Source organism: Hevea brasiliensis, chromosome 12, assembly GCF_030052815.1.
Source record: "Hevea brasiliensis isolate MT/VB/25A 57/8 chromosome 12, ASM3005281v1, whole genome shotgun sequence".
Taxonomy (NCBI): Eukaryota; Viridiplantae; Streptophyta; class Magnoliopsida; order Malpighiales; family Euphorbiaceae; genus Hevea; species Hevea brasiliensis.
This window is the reverse complement of record NC_079504.1, coordinates 3,756,161-3,777,906: the sequence shown is the minus strand read 5'-3', so window position 1 is coordinate 3,777,906 and position 21,746 is coordinate 3,756,161. Positions and strand designations below refer to the sequence as shown.

At 34.9% G+C, this 21,746-nt stretch overlaps 3 protein-coding genes across 9 annotated transcripts; all 3 read left to right on the top strand.

Moving 5' to 3' along the window:
• The first annotated feature begins 4,857 nt into the window (after positions 1 to 4,857).
• On the top strand, positions 4,858 to 8,875 carry LOC110667015 (uncharacterized). Its single transcript, XM_021827719.2, has 2 exons — positions 4,858 to 5,403; positions 5,680 to 8,875. The coding sequence occupies exon 2, from the start codon at positions 5,721 to 5,723 to the stop codon at positions 8,484 to 8,486; it is 2,766 nt and encodes a 921-aa protein (XP_021683411.2). The 5' UTR covers positions 4,858 to 5,403; positions 5,680 to 5,720; the 3' UTR covers positions 8,487 to 8,875.
• A 712-nt stretch (positions 8,876 to 9,587) lies between these two features.
• Positions 9,588 to 11,021, top strand: LOC110667030 (putative B3 domain-containing protein Os03g0621600). 2 transcript variants are annotated; one of them, XM_021827734.2, is made up of 4 exons: positions 9,588 to 9,831; positions 9,920 to 10,268; positions 10,368 to 10,468; positions 10,557 to 10,908. In XM_021827734.2, the coding sequence occupies exons 1-4, from the start codon at positions 9,727 to 9,729 to the stop codon at positions 10,665 to 10,667; spliced, it is 666 nt and encodes a 221-aa protein (XP_021683426.2). In that variant the 5' UTR covers positions 9,588 to 9,726; the 3' UTR covers positions 10,668 to 10,908. The 2 variants fall into 2 exon arrangements, with proteins under 2 accessions (XP_021683426.2, XP_021683425.2); XM_021827733.2 differs by having other exon boundaries at positions 9,591 to 9,831; positions 10,561 to 11,021.
• A 1,332-nt stretch (positions 11,022 to 12,353) lies between these two features.
• Positions 12,354 to 19,784, top strand: LOC110667014 (B3 domain-containing protein Os01g0723500). 6 transcript variants are annotated; one of them, XR_009141920.1, is made up of 8 exons: positions 12,354 to 12,730; positions 13,262 to 13,847; positions 14,213 to 14,385; positions 14,614 to 15,136; positions 15,411 to 15,586; positions 16,345 to 16,662; positions 19,202 to 19,288; positions 19,362 to 19,784. XR_009141920.1 is itself a non-coding variant. In XM_058130852.1 (7 exons), the coding sequence occupies exons 1-6, from the start codon at positions 12,641 to 12,643 to the stop codon at positions 16,612 to 16,614; spliced, it is 1,815 nt and encodes a 604-aa protein (XP_057986835.1). In that variant the 5' UTR covers positions 12,354 to 12,640; the 3' UTR covers positions 16,615 to 16,662; positions 19,362 to 19,784. The 6 variants fall into 6 exon arrangements, 4 of the variants coding, with proteins under 4 accessions (XP_057986835.1, XP_057986836.1, XP_021683407.1 ...); XR_009141919.1 differs by having other exon boundaries at positions 19,357 to 19,784; XM_058130852.1 differs by lacking the exon at positions 19,202 to 19,288 and having other exon boundaries at positions 14,216 to 14,385.
• The last annotated feature ends 1,962 nt before the right edge of the window (positions 19,785 to 21,746 follow it).

The window sequence follows — 21,746 nt, the reverse complement described above, 5'->3', positions numbered from 1 at the left end:
AATTTATGCATGAACCATAGCTAAATTTAGGTTTGTGACCAAGTCGTCCTCCCAAGACTTCTGACTTTCGAGGTCTCTGTTAAACAGCGTCATTGAGCAAGAGAGGACTTTCTCCTCTATTGGCTTTCCTTTTCCGAGGCCCACCTTGGCCTATGATGGGAATGGCTCTGATTATCTTTTGGGCCTGTAATCTTAAAACCCCATTAAGATCAGATGATTATTATGATTATTATTACTATTATTATCCAACCAAAGACAAATGGGAAATGGTCAAAAAGCTATTCAGTACTCAACAATTGCAATATCTCATATGTAGCCAAAAAAACGGAAAAGGTTTAGTAAGGGAAAAGACATCGCACCATGCATGGGTTTCCCATCCCGAGAAACAATAGTCGATGGAAGATGACAAGATGTTTTAAAGCTCGCCTAGATATTATTATTATGCCTGAATGCAAATTAACATCACACAAAAAGCCATTCAACAATCAACAAAGAGCGGAGAGACCAGACCCTGCAACATTACTTACAATTAGATTATAATTATTAAAAGATTAAAAAAAAAAAAAGTGGGTTCTTGGTGCTTCGTGAACTCCAGTGATCCAAGGAGAACATGATGGACCACCACCATCCCTGGTGAGGAACAGCATACGTTACAATTATTGATTCTCGAGCCATGTCTCTTTTTTTTTAAAAAAAAAATTGCAGTCATATCTCGTTGTAAAACTAAAATCTTTTTCATTATTATATAAATTAATTAATCAATTATGTAAAAAAAAATATTATCTTAACTAAAATTTATTTTAAAATTGTATAATCGTAAAAAATATTTTAATTTGCTGCTAAAGAAAATCACAGCACTGCAAAAAAAAAAAAAAAAAAAAAAAGAATCCACGACAATTGCTAGAGAATAGTCGCTATTACAATTAAAAATTGCAGGTGTTACCATTTTTAAAGTGACTAATTGCTGGATCCATGTCAGATCGAAAGTACAGGGATTAAACAACACATATATCATTATCACATTTATGAATTTACTAATTCTTGATTGTCTTAATTAATTCTGCCGGCTTTGAATAATGGTCTATTTTATATTATTATTAAAATTATTAAATATTTTAATTTGAAAGTGTAAAAAAAATTAATTTAATATATTTTAATTTTAAAAATATCACAAAAATAAACAATATTTTAAAATTATTAACAAATTTAATTTTCTTAATCATCAAGATTTTTTTAATTAAATATTTTAATTTATTTATAATTTATAGTTTTTTTTTAAATCCATGACTACCTCTCTTAATAATATATTTTTTTAATAATTAAATCTAAATTTTTTCGTTAAAAATATAATAAATCTTATCAATATATTCAAAATTTATTAATAATCATTATAAATTGTAGAGATCATTATTTTTCATTTCTCAAAATTAAAAAATTGAAATCTCATAGCACATATTAATTGGCAAAATATGCACGCTCCATATCCATCAATAATTAGTATTTAGTTGTTTCTTTAATTATTATTTTTATAATGAGTTTTAATGAAGATTTAAACTTAAAATTTCATAATTAAAATTTTTTTTTCATATTATCTGTCACGACCCGACCTATGGGCCGGACCGGCACTAGGACCTGGGCCAGCCTAAAGCCCCCGAGACCCGTAGTAAGCCTAACTATTCACTAACCCAACTCTAAGGCCCATTGGGCTCAATTTCAAGAAATCAATCGGACAGAGTCCGGTCATAAAATGGACCTTCCAATGGGGAGTTTTTGACTCACCTGACCTATAAACACAATAAATAATCAATTGGGGAGCTCAGCTCACTCTCCACATACTCATATCAGCATAAAAATAAATGGGAGCTCAGCTCCCTCATCCAGTCCATCAAACATGCATGTGATAAAAATTTTACAGGTCCATAATAACAATTTATATTACAGACCTAAATCAATTAAATATTTCTAATACATGCGAAAATTATAGAAGTTTATAAAATTACACAAACATGAATAAATGACCTGCAAGGGATAAAAGCATGTTAACCTAAAAAATATACTCCTGTGGCCTGGAAAAATATTGAACAGGAGTGAGCGTTCGACTCAGAGAGTAAAATATCAATTTTAACCATAATCTCTATAACTATCTAAAACTAATGCACCCTGTAGAGTGAAATGCAACAACAGCAATAATTTCACGTCATAACATCAAAAAGGTAATTTGGAGCACTCACACACCCAGTAATATCAATCATAATATATGGGAGTTGATCACCTATACAGCTTTCTTAAATCCAACCTGTGCCAGCGAAGAATTCAGCTCGGACTTCCACTTAATAACCAAATAGGGGTCCTAGCGAAGAACTCAAGCCTTGTCTACCCCGAAGGACCGGGTCCCAGCGAAGATCTCAAGTCGTATCTACCCGTCCTATCCATAGTCCACACCACATCACACGCACGCCAACGCACGCACACTGCTTCAAATTACCACAACAACATCCATGGCACTTCAACAGTTATGAATGCAACATAAAACGTGCCTAAAGTTTAACTACATAGATACATACATATAAGTGATGCATGGGCATGCTTAAACATATAATAATATCGAAATTACAATTAAAATTAATATTTTATTCACAGACTTGACAGCGGTCACTGTGGCGGCTGAGCGGAGGAAGAAGGCTGTCCCTGCTCACCTGACAATTTTATTACAATCATTTAATAAATTTGACTCAATATAAACTTAAGAAAAGACCAAATACGTCATAAGTCATGCCGAAAATTCGGTAGAGTCTCCCCTATACCTAGGACCTACCCAACCTGTAAAAGGGCTCAAAACGCACTTCTATATTCACAATCCATATATCCACAACTCAATCACATCTCACAGCCCCTCCTGGGCCCATCCAAACAGTCATCCATCACAATATGTAAAATTTCAATTTAGTCCTTATAATTGACTCTTTTTGTAAAAACTACACAAATGAACTCTAAAAATTATAAAACTTTTTCCCGTAGTCCTTAGCAATATTACTAGGCTAATGCAAAAAGAATCATAATTTTCTGAGCTACCACGAATATTTTACGGATTTTTAATCTCATTTAAGCACTAGAAAATTACGAAAAAGTAAGGTTCGGATTTACCTATGCCGATTCTGACTTCAGGGACGCGCTTGGGACGTCTGACAATGGTGGGGTAGCCAAAACCTCGATCCAATTCGGAGACTTTTCTGGTAATTGGTCTGTCTGGCCGGAAATTCACAGACTCGGACAATTGTCGAATTTCCGCGAATTGAAGATACCTACGCGAAGCCCACAACACGGGGGTTAGTACATAAATTTTACGGAATTTTATAAGCTCATTTAATGCTCGGAAAAATACTACGAAGTTCCGTGGGACCCACCGAAAAATGGTGTCAGAAAAATTTGAAATTTATATCGGCGCGAAGCTCTCGACGAGTGGAGCGCTTTGGTACTCTCGGTTTTCTTGTGGGGTTCACAATTTGCGAGAAATCTAGCCCAAAAATCAAAATGGGCTAAAACTTCCCGGGCAAAAATTGGACAAACAGCTCGATGGATTTCGGTGTTCTTGGTGTCTATGGAAAGCTCTCGACGAGTAGATAGATTTAGACACAAGACCCTGTCCGATTGGTGGCCGGATCGGCCAAATTTCGGCCGGGAAGATGAAGCGGCGCGCTTGAGCGTTACGTCTCTTCGGGCGCCTTTTTCCGGCGTTCCAGAAGGCGGCCGACGAGGGGAGGTGGCTGGGGAGGGCGCCGGCGGGTTGGGGTGGTAGGGGAGGCGGCGGCGCAGCAAGGGAAGGGGGGAGGAGAGAGAAAACGGGAGAGGAAGAGAGGAAGGAGGAAACGCGCGCGGGAGAAAAAGAGAAGAAGAAGAATGAGCCAGTCCGATTCGATCGGTCCGATCTGGTCCGGTTCAATTTGGAATACAAAATTTTAAATTTTTTACTCTGCCTTGGGACAAAAAACGAGATCTAAAAATTTTGAAAAAAATTTTAGAAAACTCAAAAATTCGTTGACTCCAAATATATTTTTAGTTTTACCACATGGTCTTTAAATTAATTTTTAAAAATCATCAAAGTTTTATATTTTCAGGAAATCAAACCCGATTTCAAAAATCTGAAAAATTTTAAATAATTTTCTAAAATTTAAATAAAATTAAAACATCAATATTTACCCAAAAATAATAAATTTAAAAATTAGGGGTATTACATTATCAAGCTAAAATTAATTGATGTAATTAGCCAATGGTGGGCATGGTGATTCACTAATACTTAATGTAATCTTGTTTTGAGTTTTACTTTTTTATTTAAAAACTAAAATTTATTGATGAATACTAAAAAGAGAAATAAGAACCGGTTCGGGCAAATAAGCAATTATTCAGTAGCTTTTTTTATCATTGTGATATGGTCAACGCAAGGGACGTCGTTGTCTTCGGGGCTCCGTCTTTGGATGCGCATCTGAACGAGATTGACTGGATTTGATCATTAGAATCCAAGGTGATAAATTAGGCATGCAAACGGAAAATCAAATTTGCCTTACTTTTAATCCACAGTGAAGATTTATCTATGGTGTTAGCTCAGAACAGCTCAATTACTATTTATTGATGATAATAATAATAATAATAATAATAACAATAATGTTTACCATCGAAAAATCATGTCAATTGACCATCTTTTAAATGTTGGCATGCATGCACGACACAACCATGATGCATGATTCACAATCCAATCTTTATGAATTAACTAATGGTCCTCACTCAATCTTTTACGACAATCTATGTCAGCTAATAACTTTCAATCTCAAAAACAAAAGAAAATTTAAATAATACAGCGAATAAGCGAAAGACAGAGAGAGGTGCCGAAAAGTAAAAATCCAAAGTAAACGAGGGTGCAGGGTGGGAGTTGAAGAGGACAAAAAAATGTACCAAAGAGTAAATACCATTGGTGGTGGGAAACCAGAGAGACAGACCAACAGCATTTGAATGCAATTGCAGTAGTAAATTTGAAATTGATGGAGTGTAACGAATTTTTGCTTTCGTCTTAAATTTTTCTTCTTGTTTGCTGCCACAAAGCAACTCCGATCGGCTTCAAGCGTTAGAGAAGTTGAAGAAAAGCATTGATGGCATAAGAGGAAGTGGTTGGAAGCTCTTTTGAACTCTCCTTCAACGTTTCTTGTTCCTGGGTAAGTTGGCTTTTGGAGGGTTTTTTCAGCTGACCAACCACCTCCCCCTTTTAATGCGAGATTCTGTTGTTAGAGTTGGCTTCGAATCTGGGTTTTGTATCTTTGTTGGGTGTGATGGTGTTGAATTTGAATTGGAACCCGCAAAGTATGGGCCTTTGAAAGGATGCTAAAGCTACGGTTTCTCTTATCAGTGTTAAAGGTTTGATTCTATTCAGATTAGCTCCCTTTGTTTTTCTTTTACGTCTTTACCTTTCCTCTTCTTTATGACCAATCTTCTTCATCTTACAAAAGTTCTGTGTAGTCCTAAAGAAAAGATTCTGTCTCTGTTATTTTGAAAGCTTCCAAGTTTTGAATTACCAAAGTTAGGAATGCCACTTAAGTTTCCGATATTGACTCAAAATTTTTATGTAAAAATCTCAACTTTGCTTTTCATTTGGGCCTGCGCTTATTAATTATTCGGCTCTGTGTGCATCAGTGAAATTGTCTGTGGAGACTGGAGAGAACGAGGAGGCATCCATGCACCTCTTAATATGGAAGCCAATAACTCATTGTGCTTCTTTGATAATGGACAAGAAGGCCAGAAGGAGAGATGGTTCTGCTTTGGGTTCTCGTTCTGGCGGATTGTCTATGCTCCGTCAATTGCAAGAGAACAAGCTCAAGGAGGCTCTTGAGGAAGCATCTGAAGATGGGTCGCTTGCAAAATCCCAAGACATCGATGCTGAGTCATCCCCAAATCAAGAAAGAACAGCCATTGGGAGGTCAAGATCTCTTGCTAGGCTCAATGCCCAGAAGGAATTCTTGCGTGCTACAGCTCTGGCAGCAGAAAGAACCTTCTGCTCTGAGGACTCAATTCCTGACCTCCGTGATGCGTTCTCTAAGTTCCTCACTATGTACCCAAAGTTTCAATCCACAGAAAAGATTGATCGGCTGCGGCTTGATGAATACGGGAATCTATCCGAGTCCATGTCAAAGGTATGTCTTGATTACTGTGGCTTCGGTCTGTTTTCTCATCTACAAACTCAGCAGCATTGGGAATCATCTGCTTTTACTTTGCACGAAATAACTACAAATTTGAGTAATCATGCTCTCTATGGAAGTGCTGAAAGGGGCACTGCTGAACATGATGTAAAGAGTAAGATTATGGATTATTTGAACATCCCTGAAAATGAGTATGGCCTTGTTTTTACTGTTAGTAGAGGGTCTGCATTTAAATTGCTTGCCGAGTATTATCCATTTCAATCAAACAAGAAGTTGTTGACCATGTTTGATCATGAGAGTCAGTCTGTGAATTGGATGGCTCAACGTGCCAAGGAGAAAGGTGCTATGATTAGTAGTGCTTGGTTTAAATGGCCTACCTTAAAACTATGTTCTAAGGAGCTGAGGAAGCAGATTTGTAATAAAAAGAAGAGGAAGAAGAATTCTGCAGTTGGGCTTTTTGTGTTTCCTGTTCAGTCTAGAGTAACTGGGGCCAAGTATTCTTACCAGTGGATGTCACTTGCTCAACAAAATAGTTGGCATGTTTTGCTGGATGCTGGGTCATTAGGTCCAAAGGATATGGATTCACTAGGGCTTTCCTTGTTCAGGCCAGATTTTATTATCACATCATTTTACAGGGTGTTTGGTTCTGACCCAACTGGGTTTGGGTGTCTTTTGATCAAGAAATCTGTAATGGCAAACCTGCAGAATGAGAGTGGCCGCACTGGGTTGGGAATGGTGAGGATTCTCCCTGTTTTCCCTCAGTATTTGGGTGATTCTATGGACGGTCTTGATGTTTTTACTGGAATGGAGAATGATGCCATGAATGGTAGTGAAGATGCAGAGTCTGAAACACGTGGGGAGTCACAAATGCCTGCCTTTTCAGGTGTACTCACTACCAACGAGGTCAGGGATGTCTTTGAGAACGAGATGGAACATGATAGCAGCTCAGACAGAGATGGGGCAAGCACCGTATTTGAGGAGGTTGAGAGCATTTCGGTTGGGGATGTTATGAAAAGTCCAATTTTCAGTGAGGATGAGTCATCAGATAATTCATACTGGATCGATTTGGGTCAGAGTCCATTGGCATCTCATAACTCTGGGCAATTAACCAAACAGAGAACAGGTTCACCTTTGCTATCTACCTGGTTCTTGCGCAAGAAGAGACATAATCAACTATCAACAAGGCCAACATCAAAAATGTATAAGAACCCAATTTATGATGATGATCATCATCACAGATTCCATAATGATCCTGCTTTGTCTGTTGATGAAACTGTATTATCAGTGTCACAGGATCTTGACCTTACCAAAGGAATCTCTGAAGAACAACGGTTTGCTGAAACAGAACATACACTCAGCAATGGAGAAAAATATGTCAATTTGAAGCACGCTGGAGAGATTCAAGTGGACACTGAAATTGGGGATGGGCCAATATTGAGCCTTCGTTATCATAACCTTGAAGGTGTCTCAGCCTCTGAAATTAGCCAAGAAGCCAAAGAAAGTGCTATAAGGAGAGAGACAGAAGGTGACTACAGATTGTTAGGGAGGAGAGCAAGAGGAAGGTTTTTTGGTTTGGAAGAGGGAGATCATCTAGCTAGCACAAGACACACAGTATCTTTCAGCATGGAAGACAACCGTAGAGAACACTCAAGTAACTTGGAGCCAAAGGAAATATCTTTAACTACTTTTGGTGATGAGGCGTCCATAAGTGATGGAGAATATGGCGATGAACAAGAGTGGGGAAGGAGTGAGCCAGAGATAATATGCCGGCATCTTCATCACATCAATCTATTGGGTCTCAACAAAACTACTCTCAGACTTCGTTATCTCATCAATTGGCTTGTTACCTCCTTACTTCAACTTCGGTTTCCTTCTTCAGAAGTGCCTCTTGTACAGATATATGGCCCTAAAATAAAATATGAAAGGGGTGCAGCTGTAGCTTTCAATGTGAGACAGAGCACTGGAGGACAACTAATTCATCCAGAAGTTGTTCAGAAGTTGGCTGATAAAAATGGAATCTCTCTAGGCATTGGCATCCTGAACCATGTAAGGATAGTTGACAGCCCAAAACAACATTGTGGGGGTTTTGATTTTGAAGACGCAGCATTGTGCAAGCCAATGGCTAGTGCCCACCATGACAGTAAAGATGTGTTTTACCGAGTGGAGGTTGTTACTGCATCACTTGGATTTCTAACAAACTTTGAAGATGTTTATAAGATGTGGGCATTCATTGCTGGATTTCTTAATCCATCATTTGTTGAAGATGACAAATTATCTGCAGTTCCTGAGGATTCAGAAGCATAGGATCTGGAAAATTATTTGAAGGATTTTTGTTTCGTTTTGAAGCAATATGGACCCCTCCATTGCCTTTTGCTATATATCATGAAGGAAGATATAGTCATGGTTAATGCTCGAGTCTGCAGCATAGGACAATGATGTTGAAGCAATGAATAAAGGAAGCAAAGGCATGTTTTTGTGCGGTCTCTTGCTTAGGGTCTTTCACTCTTTCACGAGCCTTTCCATGAGCAGCAGATAATTTTTTAATTCTTCTTGTTGTATCTTGGATTGCAATATTTTGTATTAGTAGTATTCAGTTTCATGTAGAGTTTGATCTATAAACATATATCAGTTGAGGCAGTTATTCAAAACTAGAAAAAAGAATGGAATGTGTGAGGATTTTCTGTTGTAGTTCAGATTTCTGTTCCATTTTTGGTTCAATTTTCTACTTTGCATTATGTATCATGTGGATGTTTGCTGCTGTGGTATTTTATCCATGGCTGTTTAGTTCAAATTTTTTCTTCAGTGTTCGGTTTTGCATTATTATTTTACAAGTGGATGTTTGCTGCTATGGTTTCTATTCATCACTGTTACAAGTGTGATTCTTTGCCTCTCTAAATATTTTGTTTGCCATTACCATTCAATTTAAACAAATGTAAGGACTGGGCACTTTTGAGATATAATGTAAAAATAATTATAAGATTGTTTTTGAACAGCAAAATAATGATAAGATCATATCATAAAATAAAACTCGAAAATTTGTGCAAATTTGTAAGCAAATTAAAATTAAGGCGATCATACGATACAGTTTCAAGCCCAGAAGTTTCACTTTTTGGTTCTAATTTATGATAGTGATGATGTTCTGGGGGAATGGTTTAGAGGAAAGCTCAGTTTGTAGCTGTTACGTCCCTGGTCTTCTTCTCGAGGGGTTATAAATTGAAAATTCCTGTGCTAGGCCGCTCAGGCAGAGCAACGTTGGAGGCCATGTAGTTTTTTGAGGTCGAAATTTCAATCAAGACTGGCCCAACTTCGAAGGTATATAAATCATGGGCTTAATCTAAATTCGAGGTAACACACTACAGATGGGACCTTTTTTAAGATTTAGAATTTGGAACTCGACTCGGTAATGGACAGGGGTCCGGCGCACATCACGGGTCACTGTATGCATCTGAAAAAGTTCGAAATTCAAACCCGTGAATGAAATAAAACTTATCATATATATGAGCCGTCCACAGGCGCATCGTTTTCTCAGGGAAGGTTTAGGAGAATGAACGAGAGTCCATCAGCATCTTCGTCCATGGCCAGGAGCTGTAAGCTTCCAGTTACTAGGCATTTCTTCAAGGTTATGATGACTGGTTTCCGATCCCAACTCGTATGTATCCTCCCTTTCTTTTTGATTAAATTCTTTATTATATATTTCATAATATAGTTTTATTGTTTTTTTTTTTCCTTGTAAACAGTCTCTTCCTGTGGCTTTCTGCCGACAGCTGAGGGGGAAGAGATTGGATAAGGCAGTAGTGAGAAGTTCCCAGGGGTCATGGCATATCAAAGTTGGTAAATGCCGCAAAGGGTTGTTGTACTTTGAACAAGGCTGGGAAAATTTTGTGAAGCACCATGACCTCAATCTTGGAGATTTCGTGGTATTCGAACATAAGGGAGACATGGTTTTCGATGCCATAGTGTTCGATCCAAGCTCGTGTGAGAAAGAGCTTCCTGTTTCCATCAATTTCTCTGAGAAGAACGGGAAGAAGAATTCATCTGATGAAGTTGAGAGCAGTTATGACAAGACGGGGAAAGGGAATTTCAAAGGTGGGTGGGTTATAGACTTCTAGCTCTACTAGTACTTGGATTAATTTTAATTTATCAATATCCATGTATATACCAAATGTTGTCGCTGTGTATCCGCAGAGCAACGCCTGCTTGAAGATGCTAAATCCTACTCTCCGAAGGGTCCTCATTTCATAACAACCATAACAACAACTAACGGAGCAGATGATGGATCATATCTGGTGAGCTAATTTTCAATATTTGGAATATGGGATATGCCTGTAGAAGCTTAACAAATATTGATCCGTTTTTTAATGTCTGGTGATGGAGGCAGGATATCCCTGCAGAATTCGCAAGCTCAAAAAACATTATTCGAGCATCCATCGTGGTTCTCCGGAATCCCTCGAGAAAATTATGGGCAGTGAAGCTTTGCAGTGTTGATTCCGAATGTGGGAGTAAGGCTGAGTCGAGACGTGTATTAATGGGAAAAGGATGGCGTGACTTTTATGTCGCCAATAAGCTGAAGGAAGGAGACGTCTGCCTATTTGAGCTCGATCTCACCAGAAAAAGATCTGATGTTGTAGTGATGGCCGTGCATATTTTTCCCTGGTGAACTGAGCAGTTCTTTGATCGTTTTGTTGGGTCTTGTTGGCTAAAGATGCTTTCTTTTTTCTGTTTTAGAGATTCTTGAGCATTTATCTGCAGCTCTTCGTTTTTTTTTTTTGGGAATATTCTGCCAAAAATTAGTTGGAATCTATTTAACAAAATTTAATTGAATTTTATTTATTATATACTTATATTGGACCCCAGTAGAAACTAAATCAGTAAAAAAAAAGATTATCCCACTTTTTATACTCACATCCAATGATTGCAACAAAATAATAATTGTAATATCTAATGATAAACCTTTGACCTAAATTTCTAAATTTTATGGAAGATTAGTTTGTGTTAAGAGATTTCACTTGAAATTCTCGAGGGCATGGAAGCATAGTGATGAGCAGTATTCAATCCACAATAAAAAAAAAATTAATTAACAAAATAGAAAAAATCAAATCAAATAATTTTATTTTTTAATTAATTAATTATTATTAAATCTCAAATTATAATTAGAAATATGAGATATAATTAAAATTGGCTCTAATATTAGCAAAAAAATAAGTTTACAATGACAAATTAAATGAAATTAATTTGATTTAATTTAATTTTATTTGATTTAATTTATTTAAAATTTTTAATTTATATACTGTGTTGAACCGAGCGAAATTTATCCCAATATGAAAATTGTTGAATAGTTTCAAGTAGAGATAACATAGGTGAATTACAATTATTCAAATTTGAAGTTTAAGGAATTGAAATTGGTGACTCTTTCTTTTAATTTTTATAACTTTTTTTAATTCATGTATTAATATTTTTATTATAAATCGTTTATTTTATAACAAATTAATTATGAAATAATAATTATATAATAATAACAGGATTCATAAATTCAATTTTATTCAGGTATTAAAAATATTTTTTAAAAAGTTATAATTACTCTTTTTTCTTTTATTCCATGTAATAATCTTATACAGAGTGGCTGGGATAAGATATAATTTATCCTTTCATTGACAAAACGTTAGCTCTAAATTAACTATAACAAGAATATTTATCCTTTCATTAACACAGCCTTAGCTCTAAATTAATTGTAATAAGAGGAGGGGGGCAAAAACAAAAACTTAAAGCTCAATTTTAGGGGTAATAATAATTACCCAATTAGTCTATTTTTTTTATATTTTAACTTAATTAAGAAAATTTAATTTAAATTTAAGTTATCTCAAAAATAAGAAAAATAAAAAGGTAGAGTATATTATTTTTTAATTTTAATTAATAAATCAAAAAATTTATCCTAAAAATAAAAAGTGACTTTTTATTTTTATTTAAATTAAGAAATTAATAGATTAAATTCATAAATTTTAATTTTTAAATTTAATTTAAATTTAAATTTATAAATTAATTTGATAAAAAATTAAAATTTTATTAAATTGAATTTTCCTAACGAATATGAGAACTAAAATAAACATTTTGAAAAAAAAAAAAAAAAACCTCTTAGCTTAGGTAAGGCATAAATGTACGCGCCATCAGTCTACGTGACAAACCTCCCATAACAACCTCACAACCTCTCTCGAGCGACTGAAACACACGCTCCAAATGCACCTGCGCAGCTGCGTTAACGCTATGGAGTGCCAAAGCTCCGCTTCGCACCACACTGCATGAAACTACCCATTACTCCCACTCGATTCAAAACCGAATAAAATTTCTATAATTCCCCTTCGATTTTTCTGTTCCTTTCTTCAATTCGTATTTTCCCATGTAATGCTTTAGCTGGAAGTTGTCACTTTTTCCTGATTCGGTTAAAACGCCTGGGAATTGTATCCATGGCGAAAGAGAATCATGCGGAGATGGAAAATGCTAGGCGCCCTTGTTTCTTCGAGATTTTCTCCTCTAATTTAACTGCGGATCGACTGGTAGTTTCTCTTATTTCGTATTTTCCTTGCTTTCTCCATGTCCCCTTTTGTTCCATTTTCGTTTTCATTGATCTTTGCCCCGTTACTTATTTTTCCTGATAATTAAGGAAGGAAATTAGGGTTTGGACCGCGGTAGTTTTAAAAAATTCTTATCATTATTAGAAAGGAAATGATTGGGAACTAATTTATGTTTTTCATAGGTTCAATCAATCGGAATCATACTAGAATTTCCATTTCTTTGATGGGGGATTTGCATTGTGATGGTTATCGACCTGGGTTAATTAGTTGCATTAAGTTTGTATTGTTCCTGTTACCAAATGAAAGTATATGTTGAAAAATGAATGATTTCATAGAAGAAATGTTTTTCATTGCCGGTGCCAATGTGGTCAAGCTTTTTTAGTCTAACTTGTTCTAGATAAAGAGTGAAGGGGAAAAAATAACACTTGACAAGTATTTGCAATTAAAGTACATGAACAATAAGTCTCTTCTTGAGGAAATTGGATTAATGCTATCTAAATTTTTCTTTGGCAGAAAATACCTGTAGGATTCACCAACCATATGGAAAGAAGAATATCTGGATCAGTTTCTTTAACTGGTCCTAGTGGGAACGTTTGGCCAGTTGACTTAACTCAGGAGAAGAATGATATATTCCTTGATCATGGATGGCCAACTTTTGTGAAAGATCATCTTATAGAATGTGGTGACCTTTTAGTTTTCAGATATGATGGAGAATTGTCTTTTACAGTGCAAGTATTTGATATAAGTTCTTGTGAGAAAGAAGCTGCATTTCATTCCAAATGCAGTCTAGATCCCAACCAGTATTATAGAAATAGAAGTACCAGGCAGAAGAGAGAAAGAGAAGAAAAAGCTGCGTCTTTAGATAAAAGTTGTGAAAATGTGTCAAAAAAAGTTAGGGGTGACTCTTCTGAATTGTATTCAGAACACATAAACAAAAACTTGGGGGCTGGGGTGGTAAGTAACAAGGAAGGATGCCAGCATGAGGAGCTAATTACAACTACAAAATTCCAAGAAGAGAGTTCCTCCCACGAACAATGTCTTAGTCCATGCCCGATTTCTTTCATCCCCTTTCAATCAAAAGCTTGCTATGTAAAGCCAGGTAAGTACAATAATTTCTACCGTAGGTGTTTTGCAGACAGGAACAAGTTTTTACTTAACTGTAGAGGCATTGTTCTAGATTTCTGAAGATTTTTGTTGTTCGTTTGATTTTTTCTGCATCATTTGCTTGTAATAAACTGTGGTGTGAAGCATTATAGGCTAACACATATATTAAAAAGCATAGTATACTAGTTTTTCATATCAAATTTTGTCTATAGAGAAGCACAATTCATGAAATAATATTTTGCACAAATTAATGGAATCATATCGTGCTGTTTTAGTCTTGAAAATAATTCAATCAAGTTTGATTGTATGGCTTGAATAAATACCTTCTGTTTCCTAAATTTGGGCTTCTGGATCATAAAGCAGAGGCAGCCATCCAGAAAAGAATTGGCAAAGAAGGTGAAAAACAACCTGACAGAGGTTATGGGTCAATTTTGTCGGAACGTGAGAAAAGAGTTGCAGAGTCTTTTATCTCTTGCTTTCCTTATTTTGTGAGAATCATGAAAAGGTTCAACATAAGTGGTTCTTACACTCTGGTGAGTAGACTTCCTTTTAATTATTGTTCAAGATTTTTTACTGAAAGATATCGTTCATGCAGTCTGTGGATATTCTTTTGGCAATTGCAATCTGGGCACTTTGAGTTCATATCATTTCTTTTTCATTGATTTGGCATGAAGACATGGTGACAGCAGAGTGTATCATGTAATGCTTTTATGCTACCTGTTTACATTGTCTATCTTATTTTTTCACTTTTTGTGGTGCAGAATATACCATATCAGTTTTCTACGGCTCATCTTCCAAATTGCAAAACAGAAATTGTCCTTCGCACTGTAAAAGGAGCATGTTGGACTGTAAATTCTGTGCCAACAACAAGAGTGCACACAAGTCATACTTTCTGTGGTGGATGGATGGCATTTGTCCGTAGTAATGATATCAAAATAGGAGATGTTTGTATTTTTGAACTTGTGCGCAAATGTGAATTGCGAGTGTTTATTCTTCGAGTTGGAAAGGAAGTCTTGGATAACCAAAGTGGAAACTTAGCTTCTAATGGGGTAAGTGTTGGGTGTACTGCCACCTCTCATAAAACTGAATGTTTTCCAAAGAAATCCAGAAAAAACACTTTAAAGGCCCATTCATGGCTCACCACAAAGTTAGAAAAATGTGATAAAAAGGGGTCTAATAAGAGTCAACTAGCAGCAGTTTCCAGAAGGAAACGTGGCAATGCAACAAAGGGTTCTGCCCGTGCTATGCTGTGCTCTCAGTCAAGAGGTGGCAATGAAAAGCTGGGTAAGTGATCTGATTTTGTTCCAGGTTATTCAGTTCAGAGTTTGCTTTACAATTTTATGGGCTGCTTTCCCTATTTTATAATTTTGTTATTTTATTTGTGCACATGGGAAATTTTATGTATCCCTGCTAGAGTTTCATCATTTTTAACAGAACTACACAATGATTTTAAATGCAATATTGGGAAAAAGTTTTCTACATTGTAACATTAGCATAAATTGCATTGTTGTTATGGTTCCCTTTTGTAAAATAAATTGGGTTTTTAATTACAAAACAGAGGTGGCCACTGACAGTGGAAAGAATTTGGATGTTGAACTGAGTTTAAATGATGGAGCTGGTGGGAGAATGATGGTGGCACTCAATGAAGAGAAAGCAGCCAAGTCGTTTAACTCAGGTTTTCCTAATTTTGCCAGAATCATGAGGAAGTTCAACATCAGTGGTTCATATACTCTGGTAGGTTGTTTCCTTTTAATTTTTACCTTGGATAATCTTACATTCTGACTGACTGATTTTTTTTTTTTTTTTTCCACAAAGGATGTATAATTATTTGTCACACTAATTTTGTGATAAATTCTATACTTGTACTAACAAATTGAAATATCCAAAAACCTAAATGAACTCAAAATCAGAAGGAATAATTTGAGATTAGAGGACCTCTCATGGCTAAGCCAATAGATTAAAAAAATACTTCAGGATTCTTGAGGTTCCCCTGTTTTTGCACTTTCTGGCTGGGATTGACATTGATGAAACTCTCATGTCTTTTGATCTGCCATTTCACTTTGTATCAGAGCCGAACTTGTTTGGTTCATTCATTCAACTTTAACTCCACCATTGTTTACGTATTCAAAATGCTAGCAAAATGAGTATTCAATTTTGTAAAAGATTCTGCTTCCCTTGCAAGGTCATGCGCACACTGTTGCTTGCTCACACACATATAATCAAGGACTCTCTTAGTAATTCTTTCAGCATTCTGACAATCCCCAAGGGTCTTCCTGTATGCTTGTTAAGATATGGGGGCTATGTAGCATAAATAATACTCAGCTCCATCTCATTCATCTTGAAGTTTCTTTGATATGCGTGCTGCGGTTGCTGGGCCACTCAAGGGTTTCTAGGTTTAGTTCTCTTCTTAGGATAAACTCATAACAAGTGGCTGAGTTGCTCAATCTTTAGAATATACTTTTCTTTTTTACTGACAAATAACCATTGTGCAGAAAATCCCTCACCAATTTTCTGCAGCATATCTCCCCAACTGCAAAACAGAGATGGTCCTTCTTAATTTACGAGGAGAACGCTGGACAGTGAATTCAGTCCCAGACTCAAAAGGGCGAACAATACATACATTTTGTGGAGGATGGATGGCCTTTGTTCGTGATAATGATATCAAGATGGGGGATGTCTGCATATTTGAACTTGTTAGTAAGTGTGAAATGCTAGTACATATATCCGGAGTTGGAGGAAAAGCACTCCAGCCTCCTTCATGAGGCATGTTGAACAATAAGGAATGCAGTCATAACTATACAAACATTTTGGTGAGAATTGCATTAACTACCCTGTTTGATTTTTGTGCTTGTATCTTGTGATTTCCTTTTTGCATAACTGTTTAACTGTTGCCTTTTGTGAGTTCAGTTTCTTAACCTATGAGCTCATGTTGTAATATCTTCAATGCGGCAATTGAAGGAGCGGAAGCATGAAAAACAAAAGTTTAGATCATTTAAATTCAAAATTTTTAATCTAGTGTCACATGCATCATGCAAGATTTATTTTTATCTATTTGATTTCAATGATAGACAGCATATTAAAACTCTTTTAATATATTTTTGGATCTACATTTGCCATTTAAGATTTTAGAATTAACAGATTAATTCATTAAAACCTTAGATTAGATCAATAACAAGTGCACTAACCTTTTGATGCACTAACCTTTTGATGTTTGGCACCTTTGGAATGCGTCTTAGGACACCAGATGTTGTCCCTCTACCTTGTCCACACCAAGATCACCTATGACAGCCCTTGAACAGCTTCTAAAGCTTTTTCTATGAATTAGAAAATCAAGTTTTGCCTTTTGAGAGATTACAGGTGTAAACAGAACACTAGAAACAATTTCTTGTATTTTTAATTCAAGAGATTGTTTGCTAATCTTTTTGAATTGATGAGAGATGAAAAAGAAGAGGGGAGAGGGCAGCTAAGGGTGGCGGCACAAAGAGAGAATAGCAGCCCACACGTTTTACTCCTTCATAACAACATTTATATAGCTAGGTCATCACTTAAAACTCTTGCCACACGTCACCTTCTTATTGGCTCTAGGTTTAATTGACCCAATCACGTTGTGCCAAGTGTCAAACCTATATTTAATCTTGATTTTAATCATCTTACATGATTAAAAGACATATGACAAGTTTATGTGTAGTGCCACGTGTCACCATCTCATGGTGCCACATGTCGCCCTGTGAAATGACCAAAATAATCCTGCGTCTTAATTTTGAGTTCTCAATCCAAAATAATTATTTCTCTTCTTCTAATCAATTTATATAAAATATAAATTAATTAATTAATCTATATTAATTAATTTCTCATTAATTAAATTCATATTTAAACACTTTAAATAAAAATTTAACTTATACTATACATCCATTAACCTAGATTTGGTTTCAAGCCATGCTAGAAACTTTGTAATCTAATTGCAAACCAAACCTATTTAATTAATCAATTAAACTCTTCAATTAATTAATTAAATCATATTTAATTTGGTGATTACTTGTGTATGTGTGTGACTTTCTAGGCTCATCACTAATTGGCAGTGAGACATGATATCAACTCCTAATATCATCAGAACTCTTTCTTATCATAAATGATTTCTCTAAATCATTTTATGCACCTCATAGACCATTGTTAACACCTAGTATAGCATGCCATGGCCACCCAATTAGTGATAAGGTTTACCTTAAATGAACCTATAATCATATGTTACTATGCACTAGAATCTCTCTGTTACAAAATTCCAATTCGAGCTGGAGTAATGGTTTATGTCAAACCCTATTTGCTATAAATATTATGTTCTCTTTTAATTCCAATTCTTGATTAAAAGATTTTCTCATCAGAAACTCTTTTCTGATTAAATCTATCTGTCCTGGTCAGGAACTTGAAACATCAAGAATAATTAAATGAACATAGGATTTTATCCCTATTTACTTAAAGGAACAGATTCCATCTTGATCAACACCTACCTCCATATATAACTAGTAGGAGTCAACACATGCCCATATACCCATACATAGTACAAGTATGAAACCAGTATCGAACTCAAACCACCTATATACAAGATAATTGTGCTATCTCAGGTCTAAAGATTATATGCACTGATATGATTTATGACAATATATTGACAAGAGTAAACTCCATATGCTTGTTATAAATGTTACTGGTTCGACCTACTTATCATGTATAAGTGCCTATCATGTTTGTTATATGGCATGAGACTCACCATTCCATATTATTTATATCTCATATAAATAACTTGTGAACAAATATGAATACAATCTTTCTGGATAAGTCATGTCCTTATTGTGAAGTATCCTCGATTGTGAACCTATTTATGATACTTTGTGCTAGAAATACTGTCACTCATATTCTTAACAACTTAAGAATAGAATTTCTAACAAAATATCAATGGACCTTTTCTATTACACAAATATATTATGTAAATGGAAAAATGAAAATGTCTTTTATTAATAAAACATGTACAAGATACATACCAAATGATATGCTCTAGGGCATACTACTAACAGCAATGCCATATTAGCAACTACGTTTTTGAACACCATACTTACCCAGCTGACATAACTAGAGAGAAATCAGATGGTAAACTGAGTTTTGAATGCCGAAGACCTTAATCAGCTTTTTCTGAATAATAATTGGTTATATTTTGAGTCCTATTATGGAAATGACTTGAAATGAAAGGAATCAGTTACAATTTTATTCTTTCTCATTTTCATGAATGACTAGTTGAGCTCTTAAATGTTTCAAGAGTTTGTAACTTCTGATTTTTATCTTGCTTTTGCCTTGTAATAGCATAAAGGCTCTTGGGCAGCACCAGTGTTGACCTTGATATACTTTCTCACATGCATGGTTTCATGCCTGAACTAACATATATAAATGGTAATTTGCATTGCTTTCATTTTTTTATTGACCTTGGTGCTGTTTCTTCATGATGTATGTATTATCAGTGCAGGTTGGGCTTCAATTTTTGTGTTCAGAAAATCCAACAAGGTGATGGCATGTTTGGGCTGAGGGGCAAGATGAAGTGCTTTGTGCATGCACACTGAAGGACAGAAATTTTGCTAATGGAAGTGGAGACATCTTTATCTGTTTTGGTGAATAACTAGAGGTATGCATTTTGTTTTGTGAATCAATTGCTTGCTTTCTTGGTGGGACATTGTGCCCGAGTAATCCTTCTATCAAGAATGTACATTCAATGTATCCTCAGTGGTTCTGTTCATTTTAGCTTGCACTTGTAGCCCAGCATGATGAAGACAAAAAAACTGTGGATGTCTAGGAACTGTAGAAAACTAGTTATTCGGACTTGGCAAATTAAACTTATTCTATCTGCTGTGCCGGCAGACGGGTGAAATTTAACGGTAGGTTTAATAGTTAATGTTATTAGCTAGTCCTGTAGGCGCAAGAGGGACAATGTGCCTAAATCCAATACAGAGCTTGGTTAAGAGTCCCTAAGACAATTCTCATACAAATTGTATTTATGTACAAAATACAAAGCATTGCAGGGTCGGAACCATTCTTTGCAGTTGCTCCTTGGTACTCTTCCTTCCGAGTGCACGTACCCCTTATGTTACCTAAGGTACTCCACATCAATGGAATACCCTTTCTAAGTAAAAACTTTGCTGTTGAAGATCTAATTAATGAAAGATCGAGGACGCATATTGCTGTATTAACACCCTGCCCATGGCAATGCTATGGGACAAGGACGGACCTCTGTGCCAGAAGGCTCCAACCCTAAGCGTGGTCTATTATAGGCAGCCTTCCCCCCTAATTTTCGGAGAGACCGAGCAAAATATAGGCTCCAAGGAGGATGCCAAGCTACTATTGGTGTTCTAAACGTTTGGGATGAAATTAACCTTTTTATCGAAAAAAGATGTCATGATTCATTAAGAACCTAACATTTCTAACAGTTTGTAACCCTATTACTTTGTGGGAAATATAGTTTTTCAGAATATATTTTTAGGGAATTTATTTTTCAAAAAAATATAATATAAATATGTTTAATATAAAAACATAAATTTATTTCTAAATTAAAGAAGAGAATAATTATTATAATATAATTTAAAGGTCAATAAATGGATAAATTATATTACGCAAAAAATATAGCATATCAAGTTTTTTTCACATAAGCTACTTTTTGACACAAACAAAATACAAAATCCGTTTCTAAAAAAATTAATTTGATAATACAAATTAGGTAAAGGAATATTTTATCCTTTATGAAAAATATTACATCCCTGCTAAACGATTCTCTGGGATCTATATTGTTCATAATGGAGATGACGCGGTGTAACTGTAATCCTGTACTTTTGCGGGTGGTGTTATTAGAGAAGATGAAGAGTAATTTTTGCCCGTACACACCTTAGCTAATTATTAATTATTATTTTAATTTAAATTATATAAATATTTGAGTGTTATCTTGATTGAAGGTATTGGTGGGTAGAAATACATCTGTGGAAAAGATAGTAAACAATTCAAAAAATTTAAAAAGCATATCACACGGTTTCCTAGAAGATTTTAGCAATTAAAATTGGTATCAAAAACTTAAATTTTACTTCATAAGTCATTATTTCTTTATTATAATGGACAATTCATTCTTTTTTGGAGTCTTTGACTTTAAAAATAAGAGCCATCTAAATTATAATTTCTGAGATTAAAAGATTGATTCTTTAAATATAAATATACAGTCCAACAAAGAAAATCTCATAGCTGATACTTTTGAAGATGAATACCATATTCATGCCATACTTGAAACACTATAATAGAGAAAAGTGAAAAAAAAAAAAAAAACCTGTGATTTCACGGATTGATATTTAAGAATTCATGGTTCAATTTATGTCAAAATAATACCTTAAATTTGTCATAATTAGCTTAAATAAGCACAAATAACCGTGGCATACTGCGAATTAACACAACACACACGTATATATATTATGCAAAGCTAAATAATTAAAATATATTATATTAATACAGAAATACTTATAATTGATGATAATAAAAATAAAGTAAAAAATAAATCCTCTTAAATTAATATATAAAAGTTAGAAAAAGAAAAAAAAAATTAAATGAGAGTGACTAATTTTATTGAATTTGGGTAAACTATTTTCTTAGTTTACATTGGCAGAATCTCTGTTTTCGTTTTTAAAAACATCTTTTTTCATTTTTTGTCATTAAGTACAAAATTAATTAAAAACAACAATATAAGCTTTTTCAGTAATACAAGTATTGTTAGAGTATATAAAAATTTTATTAAATACTTATTTTATTAGAATTTTGTTGAAATTCAATTGTTATTTTTAAAATGTAAAATCCTTTAATTGTCTTTTAGTTTTTGTTAGCA